Here is a 23590-nt window from a genome sequence, read left to right as displayed (position 1 = left end):
TAAAGGTCATAATAAAGTGTAACCAATGTCTCCCATACTCTCTCCATCAAAGCAGCGTTTTCACATAGAGCTTTAACATGGAGTCCATGATTAGGAAGGGGAGATGGAAAGACAGTTTGCTTACTAACACTCTAATGTCTTAGTGCTTTGACAGACATTCTGTAGTCTTGAGGTTTCAGGGTGTACTTACAGATACACAGTGTAGATAATAGTCCAATCCTATCCTCATCCAACTCCAGGGGTAATTTGAATCCTGTACAACTCAACCTCCTGCTTTTGGAGTAGGTGCTAGCTATCCTCCCTCCCACAATATCGTCCACATCACATTTGCACAGCCCGGGGAAAGTCAAAGAGAAGGTGTGAGGGACAAGCATTATGATGATGATGAGGCAAGTTGAAGGCAGGTGAGGTTCGAGGGAGAGGGTGCCAGTAGGAGGAAGGGGCAGGAACAAGAAAGGAAGTAGTCCCATCTTCACTTCCTGTTATCTACATCTTCTGGATCTCAAAGAGACGTACGTCCGTGTCGTACCAGATGGGCGGGTCCACGTTGCTGTGAAGACAAATAAAGGTTTCAAATGTTAAATGCATTGGACAACATTGGAAGACTATTTCATCTTAGATCTAAGAGGAAGATAGAAAGCATTGGGACATGTTCATTAGGGAATGCAATGGCAAACGTTTGAAAAACGTTTTCCAATGGAGAAACGAAAGCAAGCGTTTCTTATTGGACAAGTCCAGGAAGTCCCTCCCTGCTTAATCCATTTTCTTCTGTTTGTTGCCAAATGAACACATCCCAGAAAAAAGAAGTACACAGATACATGAAACCCAACATGAATCATGAAAATGACTGAAATACCATAAGACTACAGCTCCCATCATGCCCTACTCACCGCAGGTAGACCACTCCCCACATGTAGGTGCGGAACCACATGGCCGTGCCGGCATTGGCCTGGTACTTCCTGATGAGGATGGGATGGGGGACGGGCAGGAGGCCCACCAGGGTGCCATGCTGGAGGAACTTCAGGATCTCAGACTCATCCGTCAAACCTCTGAGAGAGAGGGAGAATACGTTGCTACAATTAGAATCAGGAAAACTTTATTGTCCACGCAAGGTGAACATTTCTCTTTGGCTCCACACACATAAAAACAGACATTCAAATATCATCAGTCATTCAAGTGTTTCTTCCAAAAGGTATGGTGTGTGTTGTATGGGGGGGTTTGGAGCAAAGCTAAAAAATATATACAGTTGATGTCGGAAGTTTACATACACTTAGGTTGGAGTCATTAAAACTCGTTTTTCAACCACTCCACAAATTTCTTGTTAACAAACTATAGTTTTGGCAAGTCGGTTAGGACATCTACTTTGTGCATGACACAAGGAGTTTTTCCAACAATTGTTTACAGACAGATTATTTCACTTATAATTTACTGTATCACAATTCCAGTGGGTCAGAAGTTTACTGTGCCTTTTAAACAGCTTGGAAAATTCCAGAAAATGATGTCATGGCTTTAGAAGCTTCTGATAGGCTAATTGACATCATTTGAGTCAATTGGAGGTGTACCTGTGGATGTATTTCAAGGCCTACCTTCAAACTCAGTGCCTACCTTCAAACTCTTTGCTTGACATCATGGGAAAATCAAAAGAAATCAGCCAAGACCTCAGAAAACAAATTGTAGACCTCCACAAGTCTGGTTCATCCTTGGGAGCAATTTCCAAACGCCTGAAGGTACCACGTTCATCTCTACAAACAATAGTAGGCAAGTATAAACACCATGGGACCACGCAGCCGTCATACCGCTCAGGAAGGAGACACGTTCTGTCTCCTAGAGATGAATGTACTTTGGTGCGAAAAGTGCTAATCAATCCCAGAACAACAGCGAAGGACCTTGTGAAGATGCTGGAGGAAACAGGTACAAAAGTATCTATATCCACAGTAAAATGAGTCCTATATCAACATAACCTGAAAGGCCGCTCAGCAAGGAAGAAACCACTGCTCCAAAACCACCATAAAAAAGCCAGACTATGGTTCGCAACTGCACATGGGGACAAAGATCGTACTTTTTGGAGAAATGTCCTCTGGTCTGATGAAACAAAAATAGAACTGTTTGGCCATAATGACCATCGTTACGTTTGGAGGAAAAAGGGGAAGGCTTGCAAACCGAAGAACACCATCCCAACCATGAAGCACGGGGGTGGCAGCATCATGCTGTGGGGGTGCTTTGCTGCAGGAGGGTCTAGTGCACTTCACAAAATAGATGGCATCATGACGAAGGAAAATTATGTGGATATATTGAAGCAACATCTCAAGACATCAGTCAGGAAGTTAAAGCTTGGTCGCAAATGGGTCTTCCAAATGGACAATGACCCCAAGCATACTTCCACAGTTGTGGCAAAATGGCTTAAGGACAACAAAGTCAAGGTATTGGAGTGGCCATCACAAAGCCCTGACCTCAATCCTATAGAACATTTGTGGGCAGAACTGAAAAAGCGCTGCGAGCAAGGAGGCCTACAAACCTGACTCAGTTACACCAGCTCTGTCAGGAGGAATGGGCCACAATTCACCCAACGTATTGTGGGAAGCTTGTGGAAGGCTACCCGAAACGTTTGACCCAAGTTAAACAATTTAAAGGCAATGCTACCAAATACTAATTGAGTGTATGTAAACTTCTGACCCACCGGGAATGTGATGAAAGAAATAAAAGCTTAAATAAATCATTCTCTCTACTATTATTCTGACATTTCACATTCTTAAAATAAAGTGGTGATCCTAACTGACCTAAGACAGGGAATTTTTACTAGGATTAAATGTCAGGATTTGTGAAAAACTGAGTTTAAATGTATTTGGTTAAGGTGTATGTAAACTTCCGACTTCAACTGTAATAATATCACTTTAATTAATTAATATTAATATGCCATTTAGCAGACGCTTTTATCCAAAGCGACTTACAGTCATGCGTGCATACATTTTTGTGTATGGGTGGTCCCGGGGATCGAACCCACTACCTTGGCGTTACAAGTGCCATGCTCTACCAGGTGAGCTACAGAGGACCTTCATAGAAGTAAACCTTTGATGACCAATATGACCAGTGATGTTTGACTTACTTGTCGATACAGATCTTCTCAACCTGCGGGACCAGCACCTGCAGCAGGCGCATTATGGTCTGTAGGGGGAGCTTACACTTCCAGGAGAGGACCTGAGGAAGAAGGAAGGGACAGAATACACTCTTAGAAAAAGTAGAACCATACAGGGTTCTTAGTTTTGTCCCCATAGGGGAACCCTTTTTGGTGCTGGGTAAAACCCTTTGCAGATGGTTCTATCTAGAATGGATCTGTGGGTTAGAGCGTGGCCATGGCAACACCAGGGTTGTGGGTTAGAGTGTGGCCATGGCAACACCGGGGTTGTGGGTTAGAGTGTGGCCATGGCAACACCAGGTTTGTGGGTTAGAGTGTGGCCATGGCAACACCAGGGTTGTGGGTTTGAGTCCCGCATGGGCCACTTAATGAATACGTGTCACTGTCCATGTTGAAAGTTATTTAAGTGGCCTTGAATAAAAACGTCTTCTAAATGACTACAGTGAGGGAAAAAAGTATTTGATCCCCTGCTGATTTTGTACGTTTGCCCACTGACAAATAAATGATCAGTCTATAATTTTAATGGTAGGTTTATTTGAACAGTGAGAGACAGAATAACAACAACAAAAACCAGAAAAACGCATGTCAAAAATGTTATAAATTGATTTGCATTTTAATGAGGGAAATAAGTATTTGACCCCCTCTCAATCAGAAAGATTTCTGGCTCCCAGGTGTCTTTTATACAGGTAACGAGCTGAGATTAGGAGCACACTCTTAAAGGGAGTGCTCCTAATCTCAGCTTGTTACCTGTATAAAAGAAACCTGTCTACAGAAGCAATCAATCAATCACATTCCAAACTCTCCACCATGGCCAAGACCAAAGAGCTCTCCAAGGATGTCAGGGACAAGATTGTTGACCTACACAAGGCTGGAATGGGCTACAAGACCATCTCCAAGCAGCTTGGTGAGAAGGTGACAACAGTTGGTGCAATTATTCGCAAATGGAAGAAACACAAAAGAACTGTCAATCTCCCTCGGCCTGGGGCTCCATGCAAGATCTCACCTCGTGGAGTTGCAATGATCATGAGAACGGTGAGGAATCAGCCCAGAACTACACGGGAGGATCTTGTCCATGATCTCAAGGCAGCTGGGACCATAGTCACCAAGAAAACAATTGGTAACACACTACGCCGTGAAGGACTGAAATCCTGCAGTGCCCGCAAGGTCCCCCTGCTCAAGAAAGCACATATACATGCCCATCTGAAGTTTGCCAATGAACATCTGAATGATTCAGAGGAGAACTGGGTGAAAGTGTTGTGGTCAGATGAGACCAAAATGGAGCTCTTTGGCATCAACTCAACTCGCCGTGTTTGGAGGAGGAGGAATGCTGCCTATGATCCCAAGAACACCATCCCCACCGTCAAACATGGAGGTGGAAACATTATGCTTTGGGGGTGTTTTTCTGCTAAGGGGACAGGACAACTTCACCGCATCAAAGGGTCAATGGACGGGGCCATGTACCGTCAAATCTTGGGTGAGAACCTCTTTCCCTCAGCCAGGGCATTGAAAATGGGTCGTGGATGGGTATTCCAGCATGACAATGACCCAAAACACACGGCCAAGGCAACAAAGGAGTGGCTCAAGAAGAAGCACATTAAGGTCCTGGAGTGGCCTAGCCAGTCTCCAGACCTTAATCCCATAGAAAATCTGTGGAGGGAGCTGAATGTTCGAGTTGCCAAACATCAGCCTCGAAACCTTAATGCCACCAAGTACTAAGTCATGTTTTGCAGAGGGGTCAAATACTTATTTCCCTCATTAAAATGCAAATCAATTTATAACATTTTTGACATGCGTTTTTCTGGATTTTTTTGTTGTTATTCTGTCTCTCACTGTTCAAATAAACCTACCATTAAAATTATAGACTGATCATTTCTTTGTCAGTGGGCAAACGTACAAAATCAGCAGGGGATCAAATACTTTTTTCCCTCACTGTATATTATCATATTACTATTAAACCTACTCACCCAATCTGGTGTAGGGGCCCAGTGAGATTGAGACCTACTCACCCAGTCTGGTGTAGGGGACCAGTGAGATTGAGACCTACTCACCCAATCTGGTGTAGGGGCCCAGTGAGATTGAGACCTACTCACCCAATCTGGTGTAGGGGCCCAGTGAGATTGAGACCTACTCACCCAATCTGGTGTAGGGGACCAGTGAGATTGAGACCTACTCACCCAGTCTGGTGTAGGGGACCAGTGAGATTGAGAGGTACAGGAGATGGTGGATGATGTGCTTGACATGCGCCTTCTCTCCATCTCTGCCTCAGTGTAGAAAACATCCTGAGAACATAGAACACTGATGACTCATATACACACGCATGCACATAAACACACAATCACGCACACACACACACACACACACACACACACACACACACACACACACACAAACACACAGCCTTACCTCATTGTCCCTTCCAGAAATGGACTCTGTGTCGCTGACCCCTACGATGGCGCTGTGGTCAGCCTGGGGTGTGTGGTCAGCCTGGGGTGTGTGGTCAGTCTGGGGTGTGTGGTGTGACGCGTGTGAATGTTCCATCTTTGGCACAGTGATCATGGTGCCATCCTCTGACACCTGAGACTTCTCAGTCAGTTTGTCAATGGCTGCAGGCAGGGATTGATTTGATTGGACAGTTAAAACATCCATACAGTACAAAGGTGTTCAGAAGGTGACAGGAATAGCACAATAAAGACATTGGCTTATTTCCATTGTGGTCCTGAAGGACAGGGAAGCTATACAGTGGGGAAAAAAAGTATTTAGTCAGCCACCAATTGTGCAAGTTCTCCCACTTAAAAAGATGAGAGAGGCCTGTAATTTTCATCATAGGTACACGTCAACTATGACAGACAAATTGAGAATTTTTTTCCCCAGAAAATCACATTGTAGGATTTTTTTATGAATTTATTTGCAAATTATGGTGGAAAATAAGTATTTGGTCACCTACAAACAAGCAAGATTTCTGGCTCTCACAGACCTGTAACTTCTTCTTTAAGAGGCTCCTCTGTCCTCCACTCGTTATCTGTATTAATGGCACCTGTTTGAACTTGTTATCAGTATAAAAGACACCTGTCCACAACCTCAAACAGTCACACTCCAAACTCCACTATGGCCAAGACCAAAGAGCTGTCAAAGGACACCAGAAACAAAATTGTAGACCTGCACCAGGCTGGGAAGACTGAATCTGCAATAGGTAAGCAGCTTGGTTTGCAGAAATCAACTGTAGGAGCAATTATTAGGAAATGGAAGACATACAAGACCACTGATAATCTCCCTCGATCTGGGGCTCCACACAAGATCTCACCCCGTGGGGTCAAAATGATCACAAGAACGGTGAGCAAAAATCCCAGAACCACACGGGGGGACCTAGTGAATGACCTGCAGAGAGCTGGGACCAAAGTAACAAAGCCTACCATCAGTAACACACTACGCCGCCAGGAACTCATATCCTGCAGTGCCAGACGTGTCCCCCTGCTTAAGCCAGTACATGTCCAGGCCCGTCTGAAGTTTGCTAGAGTGCATTTGGATGATCCAGAAGAGGATTGGGAGAATGTCATATGGTCAGATGAAACGAAAATAGAACTTCTTGGTAAAAACTCAACTCGTCGTGTTTGGAGGACAAAGAATGCTGAGTTGCATCCAAAGAACACCATACCTACTGTGAAGCATGTGGGTGGAAACATCATGCTTTGGGGCTGTTTTTCTGCAAAGGGACCAGGACGACTGATCCGTGTAATGGAAAGAATGAATGGGGCCATGTATCGTGAGATTTTGAGTGAAAACCTCCTTCCATCAGCAAGGGCATTGAAGATGAAACGTGGCTGGGTCTTTCAGCATGACAATGATCCCAAACACACCGCCGGGCAACGAAGGAATGGCTTCGTAAGAAGCATTTCAAGGTCCTGGAGTGGCCTAGCCAGTCTCCAGATCTCAACCCCATAGAAAATCTTTGGAGGGAGTTGAAAGTCTGTGTTGCCCAGCGACAGCCCCAAAACATCACTGCTCTAGAGGAGATCTGCATGGAGGAATGGGCCAAAATACCAGCAACAGTGTGTGAAAACCTTGTGAAGACTTACAGAAAACGTTTGACCTGTGTCATTGCCAACAAAGGGTATATAACAAAGTATTGAGAAACTTTTGTTATTGACCAAATACTTATTTTCCACCATAATTTGCAAATAAATTCATAGAAAATCCTACAATGTGATTTTCTGGATTTTTTTTTCTCATTTTGTCTGTCATAGTTGACGTGTACCTATGATGAAAATTACAGGCCTCTCTCATCTTTTTAAGTGGGAGAACTTGCACAATTGGTGGCTGACTAAATACCTTTTTTCCCCACTGTATGTCAGTTCATACAGAATGATGACTGTTGTGTTGAGAGAGTCCATATGGGGGAGATGGGGTTGTGTATCTGGTATAGAATCCTGGTAATGTTCAGATAGTAGTTACAGATACAGGAGGTCTTGTACCTGGTAGTGTTCAGATAGTAGTTATAGATACAGTTGAAGTCAGAAGTTTACATACACCTTAACCAAATACATTTAAATTCTGTTTTTCACAATTCCTGACATTTAATCCTAGTAAAAATTCCCTGTCTTAGGTCAGGTAGGATCACCACTTTATTTTAAGAATGTGAAATGTCAGAATAATAGTAGAGAGAATTATTTATTTCAGCTTTTATTTCTTTCATCACATTCCCGGTGGGTCAGAAGTTTACATACACTCAATTAGTATTTGGTAGCATTGCCTTTAAATTGTTTAACTTGGGTCAAACATTTCGGGTAGCCTTCCACAAGCTTCCCACAATAAGTTGGGTGAATTGTGGCCCATTCCTCCTGACAGAGCTGGTGTAACTGAGTCAGGTTTGTAGGCCTCCTTGCTCGCACATGCTTTTTCAGTTCTGCCCACAAATTTTCTTTAGGATTGAGGTCAGGGCTTTGTGATGGCCACTCCAATACCTTGACTTTGTTGTCCTTAAGCCATTTTGCCACAACTTTGGAAGTATGCTTGGGGTCATTGTCCATTTAGAAGACCCATTTGCGACCAAGCTTTAACTTCCTGACTGATGTCTTGAGATGTTGCTTCAATATATCCACATAATTTTCCTTCGTCATGATGCCATCTATTTTGTGAAGTGCACTAGACCCTCCTGCAGCAAAGCATCCCCACAGCATGATGCTGCCACCCCCGTGCTTCATGGTTGGGATGGTGTTCTTCGGCTTGCAAGACCACCTTTTTCCTCCAAACATAACGATGGTCATTATGGCCAAACAGTTCTATTTTTGTTTCATCAGACCAGAGGACATTTCTCCAAAAAATAAGATCTTTGTCCCCATGTGCAGTTGCGAACCGTAGTCTGGCTTTTTTATGGCGGTTTTGGAGCAGTGGCTTCTTCCTTGTTGAGCGGCCTTTCAGGTTATGTCGATATAGGACTCGTTTTACTGTGGATATAGATACTTTTGTACCTGTTTCCTCCAGCATCTTCACAAGGTCCTTCGCTGTTGTTCTGGGATTGATTAGCACTTTTCGCACCAAAGTACATTCATCTCTAGGAGACAGAACGTGTCTCCTTCCTGAGCGGTATGACGGCTGCGTGGTCCCATGGTGTTTATACTTGCGTACTATTGTTTGTAGAGATGAACGTGGTACCTTCAGGCGTTTGGAAATTGCTCCCAAGGATGAACCAGACTTGTGGAGGTCTACAATTTGTTTTCTGAGGTCTTGTCTGATTTCGTTTGATTTTCCCATGATGTCAAGCAAAGAGGCACCGAGTTTGAAGGTAGGCCTTGAAATACATCCACAGGTACACCTCCAATTGACTGAAATTATGTCAATTAGCCTATCAGAAGCTTCTAAAGCCATGACATCATTTTCTGGAATTTTCCAAGCTGTTTAAAGGCACAGTCAACTTAGTGTATGTAAACTTCTGACCCACTGGAATTGTGATACAGTGAATTATAAGTGAAATAATCTGTCTATAAACAATTGTTGGAATAATTACTTGTGTCATGCACAAAGTAGATGTGCTAACCGACTTGCCAAAACTATAGTTTGTTAACAAGACATTTGTGGAGTGGTTGAAAAACAAGTTTTAATGACTCCAACCTAAGTGTATGTAAACTTCCGACTTCAACTGTAGGTGGTTATACAGGGTTTTTCTAGATCAAAAAGGGGCTTAGTTAGTGGGCGTGACAGGGGGCATGGCAGGAGGCATGACAATGGGCACGTTCAGCGCGGCTTAATTTTAGAGAACATTTTAGAGGCTTCCATCTTGGTGTTCCTTTTCTGCCATGGCTAATGCTGTGTTATTTTGCTCAAACCTAATAACAAAAGATACTGTTAAATTCATTGTTTTTGGAATTTTCTATTCCCCTGACTGTCTAGCTTTTATTTCGCTGATTGGTAGTTCTCAAAGACTATATTATAAAAAATATATAGGTCCATGATCTTTTCTACACTGAAAGCATTTTTCCACCCCGAAAATTAATAAAATAAAATAAACAAATATATATACAGTATATATACAGTTCCAGTCAAAAGTTTGGACACACCTACTCATTCCAGGGTTTTTCTTAATTTTTACTATTTTCTACATTGTAAAATTATAGTGAAGACATCAACGCTATGAAATAACACATATGGAATCATGTAGTACCAGAAAAGTGTTAAACAAATCCAAATATATATTTTATATTTAAGATTCTTCAAAGTAGCCACCCTTTGCCTTGATGACAGCTTTGCACACTCTTGGCATTCTCTCAATCAGCTGCATGAGGTAGTCACATGGAATGCGTTTAAATTAACAAGTGTGCCTTGTTAAAAGTTAATTTGTGAAATGTATTTCCTTCTTAATGTTTGAGCCAATCAGTTGTGTTATGACAAGGTTGGGGTGGTATACAGAAGATAGCCCTATTTGTTAAAAGACCAAGTCCATATTATGGCAAGAACAGCTCAAATAAGCGAAGAGAAACGACAGTCCATCATTACTTTAAGACATGAAGGTCAGTCAATTCGAAAGTTTCTTCAAGTGCATTTGCAAAAATCATCTAGCGCTATGAGGACCGCCACAGGAAAGGAAGACCCAGAGTTACCTCTGCTGCAAAGGATAAGTTCATTAGAGTCACCAGCCTCAGAAATTGCAGCCTAAATAAATGCTTCACAGAGTTCAAGTAACAGGCACATCTCAACATCAACTGTTCAGAGGAGACTACGTGAATCAGGCCTTCATGTTTGAATTGCTGCAAAGAAATGACTACTAAAGGACACCAATAAGAAGAAGAGACTTGCTTGGGCCAAGAAACACTGGCAATGGACATTAGACCAGTGGAAATCTGTCCAAATTTGAGATTTTTGGTTCAAACCGCTGTGTCTTTGTGAGACGCAGAGTAGGTGAACTGATGATCTCCACATGTGTGGCTCCCAACGTGAAGCATGGAGGAGGAGGTATGATGGTGTGGGGGTGCTTTGCTGGTGACACTGTCAGTGACTTATTTAGAATTCAAGGCACACTTAACCTGCATGGCTACCACAGCATTCTGCAGCGATATGCCATCCCATCTGGTTTGCGCTTACTGGGACTATCATTTGTTTTTCAACAGGACAATGACCCAACAAACCTCCAGGCTGTGTAAGGGCTATTTCACCAAGAAGGAGAGTGATGGAGTGCTGCATCAGATGACCTGGCCTCCACAATCACCCTACCTCAACCCAATTGAGATGGTTTGGGATGGGTTGGACCGCAGAGTGAAGGAAAAGCAGCCAACAAGTGCTCAGCATATGTGGGAACTCTTCCAACAAGACTGTTGGAAATGCATTCCAGGTGAAGCTGGTTGAGAGAATGCCAAGAGTGTGCAAGCAAGGCTACTTTGAAGAATCTGAAATCTAAAACATAATTTGATTTGTTTAACACTTTTTTGGTTACTACCTGATTCCATATGTGTTATTTCATAGTTTAGATGTCTTCACTATGATTCTACAAAGGAAAAACCCTGGATTGAGTAGGTGTGTCCAAACGTTTGGCTGGTACTGTATTTATTTTTTACAGTTTGGACTTATGTGTGACGAAAAAACGCTTAGGCGGCCCGCCCAAGTGTTTCTATGGCAGAGAAATCCCTGGTTATAGATAGTTATATATAGGTTGTTATAGTTATAGATAGGTGGTGTACCTGGTATAGCGACCAGGCTGGTCTTCAGTGTTCCTGGCTCTGCGGGGACGGCCGGACGGGAGCCCTCCATGGACACCGTCTCCTGGGAGCTGGTACGGGAGATGCCGGTGATGGCGTCCGGTAACTTTCTCTTCCTCAGCAAGGCCTTCTGGATGGAGGCAGGGTCGGACGGCAGGTTGGCCAGCTGATGGAACAAGTTGCGTTTGCGGATAATGGCGTAGACTAGGTTACAGTTTCCTGGAAGAAAATTGCAGATTTAAGAGCAAGGGACTATGAGCGTTACATTGATACGACACAACAGCACATCAAAGCAAGGCAGTAAATAGTCCTTCTACTTACTGAACCCACAGAAAGTAAGAAACGTATAACTTGACTAATTACAATCCCCTTTTATATTATAATTTTTTGTTGATAGAACAGTGAGGAATTGAGAGCCCGGAGATAGATTATAGAGGGGCCCAGGTAGGCAAGGGGCAGAGACAGGGCTCAAACCCCAGTCGTTAGCCGGTATCTGTGGTCCGGAGTCGGCAGCAATACCAACAGACCAGACTCCGGCAGGACTAAACACAGTCCTATGCTATTCTACGGAGTCAGACATGTAACCTGTTCTGAGAGGAGCAGGCGGGGTAAACACTGGTCCTCTCACCATCAAACTGGTACTGGATGATGTTGTTGAAGGCCTCCAGCAGGAAGAAGACAAGGTGGTGGTTCTGGGAGGCGGAGAAGAGGAACCAGTTGGTGGAGAAGGCTTCCAGGAGGTGGAGCAGCTTGTTGGCTGCCACCATGGACAGACTCTTCAGGTAGGGAGACACTGTGGAGGAGAGGGAGGAGGAGTCATTCAGGTAAGGAGACCCTGTGGAGGAGAGGGAGGAGGAGTCATCCAGGTAGGGAGACACTGTGGAGGAGAGGGAGGAGGAGTCATTCAGGTAAGGAGCCACTGTGGAGGAGAGGGAGGAGGAGTCATTCAGGTAGGGAGACACTGTGGAGGAGAGGGAGGAGGAGTCATTCAGGTAGGGAGACACTGTTGAGGAGAGGGAGGAGGAGTCATTCAGGTAGGGAGACACTGTGGAGGAGAGGGAGGAGGAATCATTCAAGTAGGGAGACACTGTGGAGGAGAGGGAGGAGGAGTCATTCAGGTAGGGAGACACTGTGGAGGAGAGGGAGGAGGAGTCATTCAGGTAGGGAGACACTGTGGAGGAGAGGGAGGAGGAGTCATTCAGGTAGGGAGACACTGTGGAGGAGAGGGAGGAGGAGTCATACAGGTAGGGAGACACTGTGGAGGAGAGGGAGGAGGAGTCATTCAGGTAGGGAGACACTGTGGAGGAGAGGAAGGAGGAGTCATTCAGGTAGGGAGACACTGTGGAGGAGAGGGGGGAGGAGTCATTCAGGTAGGGAGACACTGTGGAGGAGAGGGAGGAGGAGTCATTCAGGTAGGGTGACACTGTGGAGGAGAGGGAGGAGGAGTCATTCAGGTAGGGAGACACTGTGGAGGAGAGGGAGGAGGAGTCATTCAGGTAGGGAGACACTGTGGAGGAGAGGGAGGAGGAGTCATTCAGGTAGGGAGACACTGTGGAGGAGAGGGAGGAGGAGTCATTCAGGTAGGGAGACACTGTGGAGGAGAGGGAGGAGGAGTCATTCAGGTAGGGAGACACTGTGGAGGAGAGGGAGGAGGAGTCATTCAGGTAGGGAGACACTGTGGAGGAGAGGGAGGAGGAGTCATTCAGGTAGGGAGACACTGTGGAGGAGAGGGAGGAGGAGTCATTCAGGTAGGGAGACACTGTGGAGGAGAGGGAGGAGGAATCATTCAGGTAGGGAGACACTGTGGAGGAGAGGGAGGAGGAGTCATTCAGGTAGGGAGACACTGTGGAGGAGAGGGAGGAGGAGTCATTCAGGTAAGGAGACACTGTGGAGGAGAGGGAGGAGGAGTCATTCAGGTAGGGAGACACTGTGGAGGAGAGGGAGGAGGAGTCATTCAGGTAGGGAGACACTGTGGAGGAGAGGGAGGAGGAGTCATTCAGGTAGGGAGACACTGTGGAGGAGAGGGAGGAGGAATCATTCAGGTAGGGAGACACTGTGGAGGAGAGGGAGGAGGAATCATTCAGGTAGGGAGACACTGTGGAGGAGAGGGGGGAGGAGTCCTTTGTAGAAATACTCTACAATGAGCAAAGATTGAGCCTAATCCTAGCTAGACTAAAAAGCATGTCCAATGGATATTCTCCATTGACAGAGCTTCTTAGTCCATGATTAGGCTTAATCTGTGTCCGGGAAACTGGCCCTGAGACACACAGTATACAGAATTACAATCTACTTACTGATATTGAAGATTATGCATATTCAAAAGTAACATCTCAATATGCATGAATCAAATAATTACTTCATGAGTACATCTGTCTGGGTGTTTAAGGTGATCCCAGGGACTGTTCCAAAGTAATGTAATATTGAACTGTTCAATACCTCAGAACTTTCTGTGAGGCTGAGGTTACAAGGAGTGTAAATGTTTCCTGTGGGCCGGATTGTCTCATGAATGACATGTTGTTGTGCTGATTGTAGGCTACCGTATGTATTAAATGTTGTAACGCTGTACTGACTACTGCTGCCTTCTTGGCCTGATCTCTCTTGTAAAATAGACTATGTGTCTCAGTGGGACTTTCCTGGTTAAATGAAGGTTAAATAAAATAAAAACAAGGGTTACAAAGATCCATGTGTATATTTGACCAGCAGATGGAGCCAGTGCAGAGCTACTCACCATTTACCACGATGGTGAGCAGGCAGTCAAAGAGAGGCTGTAGACGCTGGTGACCGCTGGTGATGATCTTGTGGAACACCTGGAGATCACACAGAGAGGTACAGACATAGAGATATAATTACTAGAAGGGAAAAAGACCCTCAGCTCAGACAATGGCAATTTGACTGGAACACTTATGGGTACACTCAATCGCCCGTCAAGCCACCCATCAGAGAACATTTATTGACTTGAATGTCTGTTTTAGCAATTCTATTTCAAAAGGATCTGGATTTATATAGTATTAGTTTCCATTCAAATGCTTTATCTGCGCTTCATTGATCTTGCCTTGCGCAATGGAACCAATGGGAGAGTCCCAATAGAGCTAACCCTGCCCATTTGGCACTCCAGGACCAATTACAAATATTTGAAATTAATACTATTTGAATCTAAGTGTGATAAAGACATCAAATTATAACTTGTGAGGCTTTTTAATTAACACATAGAGGCAGATCACAGAAAATGCAATATTGCCTGCAAAATTAATCAATTTGCTACAGTCTACTGTATTCCACAGAGATATATTATATTCATTCTATATCTATGCTGTAGCCTACTGTAATTTGTATGGCAGAGTCTTACTACTATGAGTAGGTCGGCGTGGGTCCCTGTAAATACTGGGATGTCCATAGGTACGTGGACGGAGTAGGGCTTGTTGAGACGCACGCCAAAGTTCCTCTCTCCACTCAGCAGTAGCAGGATAAAGACACCGATGTGCATGAGACCCACACGGGCTGTAGCAGAAACACGCGAGCGCACACACTCTCACACACACACACACACACACACACACACACACACACACACACACACACACACACACACACACGCTCACACACACACACACACACACACACACGCTCACACACACACACACACACGCTCACACACACACACACACACACACATGCTCACACACACACACACACACACACACACACACACACACACACACGCTCACACATACACACACACGCTCACACACACGTTCACACACACACACACACACACACACACACACACACACATGCTCTCACACACACACACACACACACACACACACACACACACACACACACACACAGAGTGAGAGACAATCACTAAAACCATTAACAAGGCATATGTTAATAAATCAGATATTCACAGCCATTAGCAGATATATAGTATATTCCAGTCCCTACAGACAGATATATAGTATATTCCAGTCCCTACAGACAGATATATAGTATATTCCAGTCCCTACAGACAGATATATAGTATATTCCAGTCCCTACAGACAGATATATAGTATATTCCAGTCCCTACAGACAGATATATAGTATATTCCAGTCCCTACAGACAGATATATAGTATATTCCAGTCCCTACAGACAGATATATAGAATATTTCAGTCCCCACAGACAGATATATAGTATATTCCAGTCCCTACAGACAGATATATAATATATTCCTTACAAACTTTACTCACACCCTGGCATCATTCAAGTTGAAGAGGATAGGTCTGTGTGTGTGTGTGTGTGTGTGTGTGTGTGTGTGTGTGTGTGTGTGTGTGTGTGTGTGTGTGTGTGTGTGTGTGTGTGTGTGTGTGTGTGTGTGTGCGCACGCGTGTGTGCGCGTGTGTGCGTGTGTGTGCGTGTGTGCGTGTGTGTCTACAGACTGTACTCACACTGGTCGGCCCTGGCGTCATTAAGATAGAAGAGGATGGGTACCAGGATGTCCAGAACATCACTGCTCTTCAATACAAAGAACAGGAACTTCTGTGATGGGCAGAGAGACAGTGGTATGGGTTATTAGAATGTGATGCGTGTTTGTTTTTCTGTTTAGGGTAGGTTAGTCCTCTATTTTATTTTGACTCTTTAATTAATTTTCAATGAAGATCGTGATCATCTCGGCTACCAAATTTACTGTCAATATTATATATATATATACACCTGTCTTCTACCTGTTGTGTATTCAGGCTTGTCTCAGGCTAGTCTCCTAACTTATTATAAAATAATAATACAGTATATAATATATAATATAATACTAGAATAATATACTATAATAATAATTATATATAATATACAATGATAATATTAATATATATAATAATAATAATAATAATAATAATAATAATAATACATATACATATATAAACTCAGCAAAAAAAGAAACGTCCCTTTTTCAGAACCCTGTCTTTCACATATAATTTGTAAAAATCGAAATAACTTCACAGATCTTCATTGTAAAGGGTTTAAACACTGTTTCCCATGCTTGTTCAATGAACCATAAACAATTAATGAACATGCACCTGTGGAACGGTTGTTAAGACATTAACAGCTTACAGACGGTAGGCAATTAAGGTCACAGTTATGAAAACTAAGGACACTAAAGAGGCCTTTCTACTGACTCTGAAAAACACCAAAAGAAAGATGCCCAGGGTCCCTGCTCATCTGCGTGAACGTGCCTTAGGCATGCTGCAAGGAGGCATGAGGACTGCAGATGTGGCCAGGGCAATAAATTGCAATGTCCGTACTGTGAGATGCCTAAGACAGCACTACAGGGAGACAGGACGGACAGCTGATCGTCCTCACAGTAGCAGACCACGTGTAACAACACATGCACAGGATCGGTACATCCGAATATCACAACTGCAGGACAGGTACACGATGGCAACAACAACTGCCCGAGTTACACCAGGAACGCACAATCCCTCCATCAGTGCTCAGACTGTCCGCAATAGGCTGAGAGAGGCTGGACTGAGGGCTTGTACGCCTGTTGTAAGGCAGGTGCTCACCAGACATCACCGGCAACAACGTCGCCTATGGGCACAAACCAGGGGTGATGGTCGGATTCGCATTTATCGTCGAAGAAATGAGCGTTACACCGAGGCCTGTACTCTGGAGCGGGATCGATTTGGAGGTGGAGGGTCCGTCATGGTCTGGGGCGGTGTGTCACAGCATCACCGGACTGAGCTTGTTGTCATTGCAGGCAATCTCAACGCTGTGCGTTACAGGGAAGACATCCTCCTCCCTCATGTGGTACCCTCCCTGCAGGCTCATGCTGACATGACCCTCCAGCATGACAATGCTACCAGCCATACTGCTCGTTCTGTGCGTGATTTCCTGCAAGACAGGAATGTCAGTGTTCGGCCATGGCCAGCGAAGAGCCCGGATCTCAATCCCATTCAGCACGTCTGGGACCTGTTGGATCGGAGGGTGAGGGCTAGGGCCATTCCCCCCAGAAATGTCCGGGAACTTGTAGGTGCCTTGGTGGAAGAGTGGGGTAACATCTCACAGCAAGAACTGGCAAATCTGGTGCAGTCCATGAGAAGGAGATGCACTGCAGTACTTAATGCAGCTGGTGGCCACACCAGATAACAGTTACTTTTGATTTTGACCCCCACTTTGTTCAGGGACACATTATTCAATTTCTGTTAGTCACATGTCTGTGGAACTTGTTCAGTTTATGTCTCAGTTGTTGAATCTTGTTATGTTCATACAAATATTTACACATGTTAAGTTTGCTGAAAATAAACGCAGTTGACAGTGAGAGGACGTTTCTTTTTTTGCTGAGTTTATATATACAGTACCAGTCAAAAGTTCACCATTATTCTACAACATACAATGTAAAAAAAAAAAACTTGAATGAGTAGGTGTGTCCAAACTTTTGACTGGTACTGTATATTTATATATATATATATATACAGTGGGGAGAACAAGTATTTGATACACTGCCGATTTTGCAGGTTTTCCTACTTACAAAGCATGTAGAGGTCTGTCATTTTTATCATAGGTACACTTCAACTGTGAGAGACGGAATCTAAAACAAAATTCCAGAAAATCACATTGTATGATTTTTAAATAATTCATTTGCATTTTATTGCATGACATAAGTATTTGATACATCAGAAAAGCAGAACTTAATATTTGGTACAGAAACCTTTGTTTGCAAATACAGAGATCATACGTTTCCTGTAGGTCTTGACCAGGTTTGCACACACTGCAGCAGGGATTTTGGCCCAGCGATTTTGACTTCAGGTTTCGGGGCTGTCGCTGGGCAATACGGACTTTCAGCTCCCTCCAAAGATTTTCTATTGGGTTCAGGTCTGGAGACTGGCTAGGCCACTCCAGGACCTTGAGATGCTTCTTACGGAGCCACTCCTTAGTTGCCCTGGCTGTGTGTTTCGGGTCGTTGTCATGCTGGAAGACCCAGCCACGACCCATCTTCAATGTTCTTACTGAGGGAAGGAGGTTGTTGGCAAAGATCTCGCGATACATGGCCCCATCCATCCTCCCCTCAATACGGTGCAGTCGTCCTGTCCCCTTTGCAGAAAAGCATCCCCAAAGAATGATGTTTCCACCTCCATGCTTCACGGTTGGGATGGTGTTCTTGGGGTTGACCTCATCCTTCTTCTTCCTCCAAACACGGCGAGTGGAGTTTAGACCAAAAAGCTATATTTTTGTCTCATCAGACCACATGACCTTCTCCCATTCCTCCTCTGGATCATCCAGATGGTCATTGGCAAACTTCAGACGGGCCTGGACATGCGCTGGCTTGAGCAGGGAGACCTTGCGTGCGCTGCAGGATTTTAATCCATGACGGCGTAGTGTGTTACTAATGGTTTTCTTTGAGACTGTGGTCCCAGCTCTCTTCAGGTCATTGACCAGGTCCTGCCGTGTAGTTCTGGGCTGATCCCTCACCTTCCTCATGATCATTGATGCCCCACGAGGTGAGATCTTGCATGGAGCCCCAGACCGAGGGTGATTGACCGTCATCTTGAACTTCTTCAATTTTCTAATAATTGCGCCAACAGTTGTTGCCTTCTCACCAAGCTGCTTGCCTATTGTCCTGTAGCCCATCCCAGCCTTGTGCAGGTCTACAATTTTATCCCTGATGTCCTTACACAGCTCTCTGATCTTGGCCATTGTGGAGAGGTTGGAGTCTGTTTGATTGAGTGTGTGGACAGGTGTCTTTTACACAGGTAACGAGTTTAAACGGGTGCAGTTAATACAGGTAATGAGTGGAGAACAGGAGGGCTTCTTAAAGAAAAACTAACAGGTCTGTGAGAGCCGTAATTCTTACTGGTTGGTAGGTGATCAAATACTTATGTCATGCAATAAAATGCAAATTAATTACTTAAAAATCATACAATGTGATTTTCTGGATTTTTGTTTTAGATTCCGTCTCTCACAGTTGAAGTGTACCTGTGATAAAAATTACAGACCTCTACATGCTTTGTAAGTAGGAAAACCTGCAAAATCGGCAGTGTATCAAATACTTGTTCTCCCCACTGTATATATATATATATATATATATATATATATATATATATATATATATATATATATATATATATATATATATTATTATTATTATTATTATTATATTATATTTTACCTTATTGAAGTCACAGAGCTTCCAGAAGAGCACCAGCAGCTCCTGGTGGAACTGTATCTTCTTGGTGGAGTTGGGCAGGTAGGTCTGCATCAGAGGGTTTACCAACAGGCGAGCCAGTCCCTTCAACACAAAGTCGTAGTCCTAGAGAGGGGGTGACACGAGAACCTTGTGTCAAACTTTAGACCACAGGTATTCAAATCTTACTCTACGAGGTCCGGAGTACTGATGGTTTTCTGTTCTACCTGATCATTAATTGCACCCACCTGATGTCCCAGGTCTAAATCAGTCCCTGATTAGAAGGGAAGGATGAAACACTGCAGTGGAACTGGCTTTGAGGTCCAGATTTTAATTTGAGAGTTTTAGACTAACGTCTTTTCACATAGCAAATCTGCACTTGCAATGTACCATTAGAGAAAGTGTGTAAGCATGATAGAAGAGAGAACTACAAAGTTGTAGTCCTCAGAGGGGGTCACATGACCTTTAGACTAGGGTCAGACCTTTAGACTAGGGTCAGACCTTTAGACTAGGGTCAGACCTTTAGATTAGGGTCAGACCTTTAGACTAGGGTCAGACCTTTAGACTAGGGTCAGACCTTTAGATTAGGGTCAGACCTTTAGATTAGGGTCAGACCTTTAGACTAGGGTCAGACCTTTAGACTATGGTCAGACCTTTAGATTAGGGTCAGACCTTTAGACTAGGGGTCAGACCTTTAGACTAGGGTCAGACCTTTAGATTAGGGTCAAACCTTTAGATTAGGGTCAGACCTTTGGACTGGTCTTTATTTTTTTCTTTCTTTCTTTTTCTTCCCAATTGGTAGTTATAGTCTTGTCCCATCGCTGCAACTCCCCTACGGACTCGGGAGTGGCAAATGTCGAGAGCCATGCGTCCTCCGAAACACGACCCTGCCAAGCCGCACTGCTTCTTGACACACTGCTCGCTTAACCTGGAAGCCAGCTGCGCCAGCTGGCGACCAAAGTCAGCTTGCAGGCGCCCGGCCCGCCACAAGGAGTCACTAGAGCGCGATGGGACAAGGAAATCCCGGTCGGCCAAACCCTCCCCTAACCCGGACGACGCTGGGCCAATTTGTGCACCGCCTCATGGGTCTCCCGGTCACGGCCGGCTGTGACACAGCCTGGGATTGAACCTGGGTCTGTAGTGATACCTCAAGCCCTGCGATGCAGTGCCTTAGACCGCTGCACCACTCGGAAGGCCCCCAGACAAGGGTCTTTTGACACAGCATATCTGCACTTGTAATGTAGCCTGGTTAAATGAGACTGAACATCGCTCACAACTAAAACAATGGTTAGCATTCACTCTACATGTAACAATAAAACCAATAAAAAGGAGGAAATGTGTGAAAAATATGACAACAAGAAAAATGACTGTACCTCTTCCCTGTGAATTCTTGAAAGGTAGTTTACAAACAGGTTGTCAGGGCCCACAGACTGCAGAAAAAGAGGGAGAGAAAAATAATGTATCAGCAACAACTAAGGGCCATGACAGACCCTTGGTCTCTGAAGGTGAATGGTAGCATAATGGATCATTTACATTTTAGTCATTTAGCAGACGCTCTTATCCAGAGTGAGTGCATACATTTTCATACTGGCCCCCCGTGGGAATCTAACCCACAACCCTGGCGTTGCAAACGCCATGCTCTACCAACTGAGCTACATCCCTGCCGGCCATTCCCTGGATGACGCTGGCTAATTGTGCGCCGCCCCATGGGTCTCCCGGTCGCGGCCGGCTACGACAGAGTCTGGATTCAAACCAGGATCTTTAGTGCCACAGCTAGCACTGCGATTCAGTGCCTTGCACCACTGCGCCACTCGGGAGACAACATGGTGAATGTTAGCACAATGGACCATGACAGGCCCCTGGTCTCTGAAGGTGAATGTTAGCACAATGTATGTTGAATGAAATGTGATCTGTGGGACTTATCTTTTCTATTGACAGGCAACCACGCACGCACACACACACCATCACCCTCCCCCCTCCCCTGTACAGAAGTGTCCTGGCCTTACATCCTGGTCCTCCATGCTGGAGGGAGAGGGGGGTCGGTGGGCCAGCCCTCCTCCCTCGTGCTCCAGGGTGACGATGAGGATCTGCACGGCCTGCTCCACCAGCTGCTCACGGTAGTCGGAGAAGAGCAGGTGGTTGTAAGGGATGCCATAGCCCACCGGGTCGTAGGCACACACCACATTCACCAGGGAGGTGAAGAGAGGCAGGGCATGCCTGAGGTAGGTGGACAGAGGGAAATAATCATTTGTGTCAGTTATTGTTAGGAAAAGATTATGTGGTTTAGTGTGTATGTGTGTGTATGTGTGTGTGGGATTGTGTGTGTGTGTGTGGGGGGGGGAGAGATTGTGTGTGTGTGTGTGTGTGTGTACCTCACCTGTTTTCTGTGGAGCAGAAGAAGCTGACCCAGGGGTTGAGGATGGGGTTGTCTGAGGAGGGAGGGAGGTACATGGCCTCAGAGAAACAGGTTAGCAGCAGCCTCAGCAGCTCTGTCCTGAGTGGCCAAGAACATACATGGAAAGAGAGGTTAATTGTGGGAGAGAGAAAGACAGATAGAGAGAGAGGGGGGGGGGGTAGAGAGAGAGAGGGGGAGAGAGGGAGAGAGAGAGAGGGGGGGAGAGAGAGGGAGAAAGGGGGAAGAGAGAGACAGAGAGGGGGAGAGAGGGGAGAGAGAGAGAGAGAGAGAGAGAGAGAGAGAGAGAGAGAGAGAGAGAGAGAGAGAGAGAGAGAGAGAGAGAGAGAGACAGAGAGACAGAGAGAGAGAGAGAGAGAGAGAGAGAGAGAGAGAGAGAGAGAGAGAGAGAGAGAGAGAGAGATTCCTGAGGACACCGAAACATAAAATGTATGCACACATGCTGGTAAGTCGCTTTGGATAAAAGTTTCTGCTGAATGGCAGAGAGAGGGAGAGAGAGAGGGAAAGAGAGAGAAATAGAGAAAGAGGAGAGAAAGAGAGGAGAGAAAGAAAGAGGAGAGATAGAGAGGAGAGAGAGAGACCGAGAGAGAGAGGATTGGAAGAGGATCATAAAAGATCATCAGAGCACAGATGTCAACATAAGGACCCTCATCACTGTGTGACTCACCTGTTGAGGTCGTGGATGTAGTTGAGTGGGGGGGACTGGGCGAACCCCACCCCTGCCTCCCAGATGTACTCACAGCTGTCTATGGTCTGCATGTCCTCCACAGAGTCCTGTACGATGGTGACATCATCATGGGACCATCAATACCAATAACTACTGGGAGAGAGCTCCTACTGCTCCCTACACCATTACATCGTTGTTCAGTAATCTGAAACAATGAATACACCATATGAAGCAAACAATGAGTCAGTTGACAATTTCACAGCAAGATCTAAGGTGGTCCTGTGTGGCTCAGTTGGTAGAGCACGGTGCTTGCGCCACCAGAGTTGTGGGTTAGATTCCCGAGGACACCCAAACATAAAATGTATGCACACATGCTGGTAAGTCGCTTTGGATAAAAGTTTCTGCTAAATGGCAGATATATTATTATACTGTATATTTTAAGCCTTCTAATAAGACATTATAGAGGCTCATGCATGCTTATAACAAGTAATACATGCATGTTTTAAGCAATGATGTGTATAAACCCTAGATGACAAACCCTAGATGACTGGCAGGGGGCGCTGTATTGAAGCCACCGCGCAGCCATCTTGGTACTCCTCCTCAATTGTAAAAAAAGATTTTGGAAGCTATAGAAATGCATTTATTAATGTCTACATTCGTTTTTGACACATTTAGTAATGCATACTTTTAAATTATATTTTGTGAGCTAAAGATACAACTTAAAATAAAAATATATATAAAAACATTTTCCTTAAAGTCTTTTTTTTTTTTTTACTAATGTTACTGTCCCCACTAAAACAAGAAAAACATTAAATACATGTCATTTTGTCCTTGAAACATTTAATTGAAATACTGTAGAATTCCAATCATTCTTATGGAGGACTGTTCCTACTGGGGAGTGCCAATATGGCCGACCGGTGGCTTCAAAGCCTCTCAATTGCCAATACATAGCATCAGCAATCCAGGGTTTATATACATCATTGGTTTTAAGTAAAGTGTTACCGCATGGTTTTATTGAATTGCATGTGTGATGTCC

General features: G+C 44.6%; 1 protein-coding gene across 1 annotated transcript; it reads right to left on the bottom strand.

Annotated features, from left to right (window-relative positions):
* Nucleotides 1-273: 273 nt before the first annotated feature.
* On the bottom strand, nucleotides 274-23140 carry LOC311103244 (protein HID1-like; the record flags this gene model as incomplete). Its single annotated transcript, XM_084144783.1, has 16 exons — nucleotides 274-550; nucleotides 891-1049; nucleotides 3104-3195; nucleotides 5308-5412; nucleotides 5537-5736; nucleotides 11299-11535; nucleotides 11945-12109; nucleotides 14045-14123; nucleotides 14663-14814; nucleotides 15747-15837; nucleotides 19460-19600; nucleotides 20848-20904; nucleotides 21481-21691; nucleotides 21852-21968; nucleotides 22555-22661; nucleotides 23093-23140. The coding sequence occupies 16 exons, from the start codon at nucleotides 23138-23140 to the stop codon at nucleotides 487-489; spliced, it is 2025 nt and encodes a 674-aa protein (XP_084000909.1). The 3' UTR covers nucleotides 274-486.
* Between the last annotated feature and the right edge of the window lie 450 nt (nucleotides 23141-23590).

Source organism: Coregonus lavaretus, assembly GCF_964263955.1.
Source record: "Coregonus lavaretus genome assembly, chromosome: 28".
NCBI classification, from domain to species: domain Eukaryota; kingdom Metazoa; phylum Chordata; class Actinopteri; order Salmoniformes; family Salmonidae; genus Coregonus; species Coregonus lavaretus.
Note: the sequence above shows the minus strand (reverse complement) of the source record. Positions and strands in the feature narration are given on the sequence as shown.